This window comes from Macadamia integrifolia, chromosome 10, assembly GCF_013358625.1.
Source record: "Macadamia integrifolia cultivar HAES 741 chromosome 10, SCU_Mint_v3, whole genome shotgun sequence".
NCBI lineage: Eukaryota > Viridiplantae > Streptophyta > Magnoliopsida > Proteales > Proteaceae > Macadamia > Macadamia integrifolia.
The window spans coordinates 12,920,822-12,930,989 of NC_056566.1; the positions used below are offsets into that span (position 1 = coordinate 12,920,822).

General features: G+C 37.8%; 1 protein-coding gene across 1 annotated transcript; it reads right to left on the bottom strand.

Moving 5' to 3' along the window:
- Nucleotides 1-306: 306 nt before the first annotated feature.
- Nucleotides 307-9,911, bottom strand: LOC122092206 (E3 ubiquitin-protein ligase WAV3-like). Its single transcript, XM_042662548.1, has 3 exons — nt 9,786-9,911; nt 8,542-8,639; nt 307-886 (listed from the first exon to the last, which is right to left on the bottom strand). Exons 1-3 carry the CDS (start codon nt 9,909-9,911, stop codon nt 307-309), a joined length of 804 nt encoding a protein of 267 aa, XP_042518482.1.
- Between the last annotated feature and the right edge of the window lie 257 nt (nt 9,912-10,168).

Here is a 10,168-nt window from a genome sequence, read left to right on the forward strand (position 1 = left end):
GTTTATTGGTTAATTGCGATTTTTTGCCACAAAAATTCCACTAAAATTGGCGGGAGAGCAGACGAAGAGAAGGAAATCAATGAAGACGAAGAAGACAAGAAGCACCCGAAAAAAGAAAAAGAATAATTTCTAACAAAAATAAAGGGTTTCGAGGATGGATGACACATGGGCTTAATTAAATTCGCATTCTCCCCGAAGTCGAATGCGTGCACCGGGATCTCCAAACGTGAGAATCTTGTCCACGACACTTGGGGTTTCGAGCACCGTCGATCCTCTGAATTCGCTCTAGAGACACGCTCGTCCTGGCTATCCGATAGGAGCATGATACTCGCCACGGGATCTCTCCCACCGATCTTCCAGCACCTCAGCGGCTTTCCTCAGAGCTTCTCCAACGCTGGTACCCTGCCCAGCGACGAGCAGGTCGATGATTCGCCGCGTCGAGCGCTGGCCCTGAGCCGTCATCCTTCTCAGCGGCAACAACCTCTTGGAGCACGCCGAGAAGGCAATGATGGAGAGCCGATCAGAAGAGCCAAGCGATGATATCACAAGCCGCATGGCACGCTTCAGCATCTGCAATTTGGCACCGGTCATGCTTCCGCTGACATCCAACACAGTGACCAGATCGATCGACGCAAGGCGAGAGGGATCGAGCAGGGGCGCTGTCGTGCTAGTGCATGCCGGGGGTGGAGGAGCCTTCACCTTTAATGCCACCACGTAAGTCTCGGGACTCCGGCCAACTGAGACCACTGCGGCCTCTGGGAGAAGCCTCACCTCCACGTTCCTCAAATCTCTGTCGTTGATTGCACCATCGTCGGAGGAGATCTTTATGGTAGACGAAGGATTGGGATTCACGAAGAACCATTGGAACTCCTCGATTTCAGCTCTTCTACAACTTCTTTGCCATTATTTTTAGGGGTAAAATGATATTTAAAAAAAAAAATGACCTGTTGATGTCAACCTTTTTAGTATATTCTGTAACAGATACTAACCGTAGAAAATATGAATCTAATTTGGTGAAAAAGAGAAGGTGATCCTATAATATTGGTATTCTCCAAGTGGTGGGGCTATAAATTACCCTTTATGAAATAGTTTCAATATAAATGATTCAATTCGATTTTAATAAATGTTTTCAGTTTGATTTCCACAGTTTTTATGTTAAGGTGGGCTCAGACGTCAGATCAGAATCACTTGGAGGATACTTACGTGGACACCCCATCAAAGTGTGAAATGAAAAACCGTCTTAAGTTTAGGAGAGAATCCATTCTCAATATCTACCGTTCAAAGGTTCAAGGCTCAAACAAGGAAACAAGTTCGTACTTCACACACGTATGCATGGAGAAAGGATTCATCCACTATCATATGTTTGCTATTTGAGATGGCAAAGTGAACGCCTAGCTCGTTCCGAGGTCTTGAGTCTTAACAACAACATGTCACATGCCATTACTGCTAATCCAGGCAGCCCTTCAGCTATGTGAAGTATTGATTTGGACATTTTAGGTTTATAACCATTGATGGATGGAGATGGACTACATGAAAAACATAGTTGACGATACATACCATACAAATTAAGCCTTTCTCTGCTAGTGATGAAGGAAGAACATTTTGCGTCATAGAGAGTAGACAATAGAGAATAACTTATGCTACATATATGGATCATTTTCACCATGTATGGCATTTGGTAAAAGTCAGACCAATATTGCATGTATCATACTCAGTAATGGCACACAACAGATAGTTACCTGAATCTGAAGCATGTTGTTTGGCATCATATAAATTAGAAGAAAGTTGAGGTCGGACGAAAACCACAGGGAAAAGGAGAGAATTCACTTATCTCACTATGCCACTAATTCTCGCTTTCAAGCAAATGTGTTTGGTTGTATAATTCATTAGAGTTATTTTTTTTTATTTGGCATAGATTCCGTAGAGAGTGGTTTTGATGAACATTATTTATTTTTGAGTCATTCTGGAAAACTGTTTAGTTACCCATAATTATGTTATGTATTTCTTCCTGAAAACTGTTTGGTTGACCTAAATCTATGAGAATGATTCTGTAGAATCAGTCATTAAAAATTGTTTGGTTACTTAATTTGTCAGTTTGATTCTTTGGATTCAATCTAAAAAAAACTGTTTGGTTATTCTAACTCCATCAGTTGATAGTATTTAAAAATAAAATAAAATAAAAATTGTACCTAGAGATTTATCTCTCCTCTTTCTACCATATACACCTAGGCTTTTAAACCATGTTTTCAATAGAGAAAATTGTGCATTTTTGTTGTTGGGTTAAAGTATCTCAAGGTGTAATAACAGCTCCACTCGAATGGTACAATGTAATTGAAGGCTTGCCATGCCTATGGCACATTCGCCCATAACAATCATCGTAGGGGCAACGATCGTCGGTCCATGTTGTGCAGATCCTTGAAAACCGCAATAGTGATAAGGCTATATTTAATTTACAGGAGTTGCGAAAGACTGTGATACCAGAAAAACCCATGTGTTAAACTTGAGTTTCCCACCGCAAGGTTTTTCTTGTCCCCATCTTTCATGATTCATTTAAAATGTTTAAATTTATATCTTATACTCTTCAATGACCTCATCCAGTCCATGAATGGGAAAGGCCGCAAGATGAATAAACCCACCACGATGAAGGTTATGTGTCTAAGTCTCTCCTCTATTTTTTTTTTTCTAAGAATTTTTTCTTTCCATTTATATTCCTTTCTTAACAACCAAACATAACCTCAGGGCTTAGATTGGCTGTCAAGAAAGAAATCCTTCAGCGAACTGATCATCAAATATAACATTGAATTTAGTCTGAATCTTAGTAGAGAAGGAAACCAATCTCAAAGAATCCAATATTGCATGTGCAGAAGCATATAATTATAGTTCTCTATTATTTTGTTTTAACATTTTTACATGCCAGTAGACATATGATAGTCACAAGTTGAGAAGGTCCATTCCCTAGAGAAAGAGAAACTAATAAAAACCACAAGTTGAGAATCTTTAAACAATTTATATATTTTGATAGAAACAGCCCAGGCATGTTACCCAATATATGTGAACAATACAGATCTGTGCAATGCTTACATATATGTGGCATCTCCCTCCAGAACCCTACTTGGTTAGCCCACAAACCCTTCAGTAAATGCCCTGAATATGCTGGTTCTGGAACATGGATTTGGGAATCTTATAGCTTTTAAAGATGAGTTTTCTCCAAACATTCTCAATGATGAAAAACCCACATGGACTAATACTTTGGGTAATCACCAGATTTCCAGAAATGAGGCAATAGATCTCCAAATAAGGACCAGATTTCCAGAAATGAGACAATAGATCTCCAGATTTCGTACAAGCATGGCCTAGCCATCAAAAGAATGAAGAAGATTCAGAAAACCCATGGCGCTGATACGAGAACAATGGGGCTGATATGAGACCCGTTGGAGGAGCTGAACTGTGCCTGTAAGCTTGTGTTTTGCTAATCCAGAAATGCGAAACCCTAACTTCGTATCTTCCTCTCCCTTCCAAAATGAAGTCCTTGTCCCTATGTCCACCGGTAGGTTTTAAGAGCCTGAAAACACAGAAACACTAAAAAACAAAATCCAAAGAACAGAGAAGCCAAGGGGAGAGACTGTTGACATTATTACATGGTTGTCACTCCAACTAATTGCTATGCTAAGAATCTATCTATGAAATTTAAAGTGAGGAATAATGTCTCGCCCATAAGCTCAAACTTGTAGTGTACCTGCTGATTTGGTTAAAAAAAATTTGTTGTTGTTGTTGTAATCATAAACTAATAAGTGGAAACTATATGAGCAATAGCTCATATTCACAACCAAGTTTTGAAACCTGGCTTGAAACCAAAATATTTCGTAATATTGCAAATTTTGACTGAAACCTAGTATGTTTCGGTTGCAGGTTTCAATTAAGGGTGTCTATTTGTAACCGAAACCGAATACCAAGATAGAAACCGAGCCGAATTAATCTGATCAAACCGAACCGAATAAATTCGATTCAAATCTGATTTGAGTACCAGAGTATTTACTTCGGTTCGACTAGGTCCCGGATTCAACCAAAGAACCGAAAACCGAATTTAATAGCATTTATTACCCCAATCTCATTAAATTCAAAATCGAATAGGGACATTAGAAGTCAGATGTATTATGTATAATTGTATAATGTCTTATTCTTATTATGACACAACTCCCATGGCATAGTTTCAAAATAAAAAATTTTAAATAATATCAATGAAGAAGGAAGGAAAGTCCTTTAGTTTTTCTATTCTGTTTATCTAAATGAAGAGTCCCATAGTAGAAGCTTTGGAATTGGAGTTGTGCAGCTGGTTTACTTTTCACTTCATTGCATATTCTCTCTTGTCAAGCACTCCTTCCCAAGTATGGTAGCCAAGACCTTGGGTAGAAGGGTTTCATCTTCATTCTCTGGTGGCCCTCGGCTAGGGAAGATATCTCCCAATCTCTCAAATCTCTCATCTCCCAACTCTAAACTAGAACCAATACACCCCAGTCGATAGGAGAAGATTGACAATCATGGTGTTCCAAACTTCTAAGCTTCACGCTTTGCCTACAATCGTCTCTTCATCTTTTTCTTTTTTCCTTTTTGTCCAATCCTTCATGTGATGAGTGAGTAGTCTCACTTTTGATATTAGTTTATCAATTCATCTAGCTAGGGTTAGTGGGTTAGTTTCTTTGTATTTTGTCTATGTACCTAATAGTAAGCAGTTTCTCAAAATTCAGCTTGCAGTTTTGCTGAAACCAAATGTAACCGAATAAAAATCAAACCGAGCTCAAATCAGTTAGAGTATCACATGTCAAAACCAAGTCGGTTCCAACATATCTCTTTTGACCCAAACCAAAACTGAGCCAAATACCTAGAACCAAGCCGATTTACACCCTTAGATTCCATTGTTGATTTTAAGGTCCATATGGCCAAATTAGGTCCTGAAACTTCTAGAAAATCCTATTTTAGGCCCTCTAAACATGGTGGAACCCTTAAATTGTAAAAAATCACTCAATGTTAGTTTGGCTTTAAATTCTATACATTGTAAGCTGATGTATACTTTCTCTAATAGTGTAATATAACCCTACACAAAATTCAGTACTAGAACACACATAATTAAAAATTATTATTGGAAAAACAAGGTTTTGATTCGAGCAAGTCACCCAAATTGAGTCAAAATATTGAAAACCTAATCAAGAGTCACGTTGACTTGCCTAGACATTAAAAAAAGAAAACAAAAACAAACAAAAAAGGCGGCTCAATCCAAGTCACCCTGAATTTCACTTGACATTGAGTTTTTCCCAAGTCACAAGAGTCTCACCACCGCTATGATTACTTCGCCACTGCTGCCCCTCCCGTCGCAGTTGTTACTGCCACTCCACTCCAGCTTGTAATTCTAACTCCGATTTAGGTTCTAGATTGGGATTCCAACGCTGTTGTTGTACAGGGTTGAAGAACAAAATGATGCAAAGTTGCAAATCAAAGTAATATCTTTGATTACATCATTACACAGATCCACTAGTATATGTTAAGCAAAGCATCCCCTGTTCCCAAACTCTTCCCCCCTTCCCCCCAAAACAATCTCTAATGAACCCTCTACTAGTGAAGTAGGGAGAGCAGAAGGAAGTCCACATAATGCTTGTGTGGTAGCACTTAACAGTGGGTGAGAGTCATCCAAATCCAAAAGGGGATTATGGAAGGCATACTAAAGCCAATAAGTCTATGTGAATGCTAATTTTGAGCCCTTGAGAGTCATTTTCGATTCTGACGATTCATGTTCTCCAGCAAGGATCTAAATCTCCTCGAAATTTCCCAGTTTCGGTATGGCTCGAAATGAACCAAGGATCAAAACCAAAATGTTACTGGATTTGACCAGTTTTGATAGGTTTCGACGAAATTTCCTAAGTTTCACATGGTTCGACCAAACTGGCCAGCCCATGCTTATGTAAGTGACATGTTTCAATAGAAACATACATTGTTTCCCATATTTCAGTAGAATCTCTCAAATTTAATGGGTTTCGACCAAGAATGGGGAAATTTGGCCACAAAACATCAATTTTTGCAATCTTCTTCTACTACCTTTCATTATCAACCAAAATCAACCTAGAGAGGATTTCTTGGAGCTTCAAGGTAAACCCACTTTTTCTCTATACTTCTTTTTTTGTTCAACATAGAAATGAACATAGTAGAATTCTTTCAAAGCAACAATGTGTGCAACCTCCACATCCTCATAGTCTTGGTGAGCCATTCTGATGGGGACATCAAAGTGTACAATCGAAAGAAGAAGAAGACCCAACTAGTCCCATCTCTGTGGTTGGAGGATTAGAAGAAACCAGGAAGGAAGATAGAGAAAGAAGGAAAAAAAAGGAGGAAGAAGGCTACTGGTCGACCCTTCTTGGTCTACCGTGAGAATGAGGAAAGAGACTGTCGCTGGCCTCTTCCTCTTTCTCTCTCCTACCGTCCAGATTTTATGGACCCCACGGCTATTAGTTATTTTAGTAGCTTATTTCCTAGTACCTTATTTTATTTAAGTCTTTGAATTAAGTAGGAAACTAAATAACCCCCTATTTTATTTCCTATTTGTTTTAGGAAACTTTTATTCTGAAATTATATTCCTAAAGCTAATCTTTTTTTTTTTAGTAATTATTTCTCTATTTATGAGTAAGGCCATTGGCCATCTTAGAATTAATGAATTAGAATTGAAAATCAGCCAATGAGCAAACCACCCACCCCTCTCACGATTCCCTCTCTCTCAATCTCGTCTTTCTCTCTCTCTTTCTTGCCTCTCTCCTTTTCTCTCTCTCTCTCTCTCTCTCTCTCTCTCTCTCTCTCTCTCTCTCTCTCCCCTCTTCTCTCGCCTCCCCCTCTCTCTCCCAGTTTTCCTACTGCTGCTGTTTACTTTTACTGTTGCTGCTTACTTTCTACTGCTGCTGGCTAACATCTGCTGTTGTTGTTACCCTTTGATGCTGAACTGCTGCTAGTGTTTTATTTCCCCTTGAGGCTGAATTGCTGTTGTTGTTTTTCCCCCTTAATGTTGAACTGTTGCTGCTGATCTCCCCTTTGATGTTAGACTATTGTCGAACTTTTTCTTCAATACTAGGTGCTGCTGTTCTTTACGTTAAAACTAGGCTCCTGCTGAGCTCCTTTCAATAATTGGAGTGTTATTGGACACCGACTTCAAAATCTGGGTTGTCTTCTTTTGTTCTCAGATTTGGGCAATAAGTGAGTATAGAATGAACCCTCCCATTCCCCCATTATCCCCTCATTATTTACTCCATTACTTCCATTAAAACCCACCCCCCTTTTTAGCCATTGTTTAACCTTTATTTACATCACTGTTTTACCTTAAGTATTGTTGATTTTCTTATTACTAGTATAACTGATTTTGGAGCATATAATATGATATCTTTATCTATCTTTGGTGCTTAATAAGCTAATGTCATAACCTAATTTAGCTTGCTGCCATGTTCCCTACCCCATGTTCCCCCTTGAAGCTTGAGTGAGTTTATGTGTTTTTCTTCCTAGATTATTATTGCTCTTTGCTACTTTGTTCATTAGTCTCATTTTATTTTGCATGTTAAATCTTGTTTGCTGAGCTTTCTTTGTTTTGTCCTACCCAAGTCCTTTAAGTCTACCCTACCTAGTTAGTTAATCTTGTAGGAAACTTAGTCACCTAGGAACCCCCTACATCATCACATTCCCTTGAAAAGTGATTAAACTTTAACTACTAGATATGAAAATTTTAAAGTTATTTACACAAAATTATAGGTAAAGAGAGAAAAATTCCCGTTATATTTTTTCCTGAATTCCTTTCCTTCCCTTCCCTTCCCTTCCCTTCCCTTCACTTCACATCATTTTTAACTAGACTCAGGCTCAAGATTTAGTAATTTGTAAAATAAAGTAGAATAAACAGAAGAATAAACCTGCTACCATGTTTGAATTTCAAAATTATTTCTATTAAAGAGTGGGAGGGGGAGTAAAAGACCATGAAGCCAAAGAAAACTAAAACAAACAACTTCATCACTATGAGAAGAGTACCTTATTACAGTATGAATAGAAATCATTGCAACCTAAGATTGTAATATCAAGACCTACATCGCTAATACAATTACGAATTTAGATTCATGGAGTCCTATTGCTATATTAAGTAGGCAAGATGAGTGCATAAAATACAAACTTTACCTTGCAAAAGTAGATTGCATAGCATGTCCTTACTCTTGTCAGAAAATATTACATGTGCAGTTGCCACAGTGTATAGTAATGCTTGCTCCACGAAAGGGTTGCTCAACTCCCTGAGATCTTAAACCAATATAATGTTATTCTTCTAAGCAAATGGTATTTTTTCATTTCAACTTAAAGCCTTCACAACTAAATAGTTTGCATCCAAGCATGAAGGATAAAGTAACTTCAAATTCATCGGTTGTGCATGATTGATCCTTCACTCTGTTTTAAGCCATACAAACAATTATGTTCCATACATAAAGGCACATATAGCAGTCCACATAGTATAACCCAAAACTACTATGAACTTGCCTCGAAGAGACACACTTGAGGGTCAAGTGCTTTAGAGACATTTTGTACACGCTTTCTCTACAGAGTTGAGAAGATGTCAACTTCACATCTATCCATGCCTGAAAGATGCCAAAGAACCAACAAAATCAGGAAGAATTCAAATAAAGCTACTTGGTCGTAATAATGTTATGACTGCTTTTATATTTTAAATTAGCTAGTAGAACTAACACAGCCAAATATTCCAATTCATACACAACCCCCCCCCGCACACACACCCTTGTCTTTCAGTGAGAATGCAATAGAATTCAAAGGATGCAAGTTAAATTTAAAGTTAAAGGAACAATAAATGTTAGAAAATTCCTAAATATCATTTTAGGATAAGATAAGAGTTTATGGTAACACAACAAGAATCCATTAATAATAGCTTGTGTAACTATCAATGCGTGCTTTAATACTTTCTCCCTCCCTCCCAAAAGTTAGGATTAGAAGTAATACCAGCAAAATTAGCAATAAAAAAAGTGAAGGTAGTAATAATGAGGAAAGATAGGAAACTATTGATGTAAAGGACCAGAATTTACAAAAATTATGTATCATGAAGGTGAGCAGTAGAACCCAAGAAGCATAATTTCTGGTTTAGATATGAAATTGTTGCATTACTGTGCTTGTGAAGGCCACTGTGGGATTCTCAAAACAATTCTACCATGTTTTCAAGATTCTACCATTGGATAAAAGATCAACAGCGGACTAGTAACGATATTTCAAACACTAGAAACACTATCTGATCATTCTCCATTACCAGACCCCCCTTTAATTTTTTTACTCATTCAGGGACCATAGACCTTCCCCATTAGCTTAAGTATTAACTTTTAAGGACGAGGTTCGTCCAAGGGCAAACAGGCCTACAAGAAGTTGAAGAGCTCCAACATCTTAAAAAGTATAAATGACTACTTAACAACAGCTATTTATATGAGGGCTAGAAATATATGTGTCAAAAGTGAGTTTTGCTATTTACCCTAATTCTTATATGAACAACATTTAGCTTTAATAGGTGTTTCAAATGAATTAGTATGTTTAAGTAGAAACACCTTCTAAAACAACCAAACGGTTTAAAAAACAGAGAACCGTGTTTCACTAGAAAGACTCTCCAACGAAATATACAACCAAACACAACCTAAGCGAATTGGGGATAATTTCCAAAGTTGACCCATGCTTGATCCCCAATCTAACCCCCGATTTGGTAGAAGCCCAATTTGTACCATGCATACTGTACACAATGAGGACACATCATTGATAATGTTTTCAGCTTCAGCATGCGATATAAGATCCCATAGATCGGAAAATTTGGAGTCTGTCCGGAGAAGCGGCAATGTAATAAGCAAAGATAGAGTCATGCAAAGGATGAAGGAGGCAATGTAGAGAGATTCCTATCTTACTTTCATTTCCCTAATGTAGAAGTTATATTTCATATCAATCAAAAGTCAATTTCATTCCATATTTCTTTCATTATTTTATAGCAAACTTAGGTGTCAAAGATTTGGTAATGAAAGATATTGAACTTTCCACACATCTTATCTCCTTCGAACAGAACCTAAAGGGAGACTTCATCTCATTATGCCTATTAAGGAAGGCCACCTGATTAGGCCATATT

Coding starts and splice junctions, on each gene's coding strand:
- LOC122092206 (XM_042662548.1), bottom strand. CDS start 9,911: ATGACTCTATCTTTGCTTATTACATTGCCGCTTCTCCGGACAGACTCC. Junction 8,640..9,785: donor ATGTGTCCTCATTGTGTACA/GTATGCATGGTA, acceptor GGCATCTTTCAG/GCATGGATAGATGTGAAGTT. Junction 887..8,541: donor CTCAAGTGTGTCTCTTCGAG/GCAAGTTCATAG, acceptor AAGAAGTTGTAG/AAGAGCTGAAATCGAGGAGT.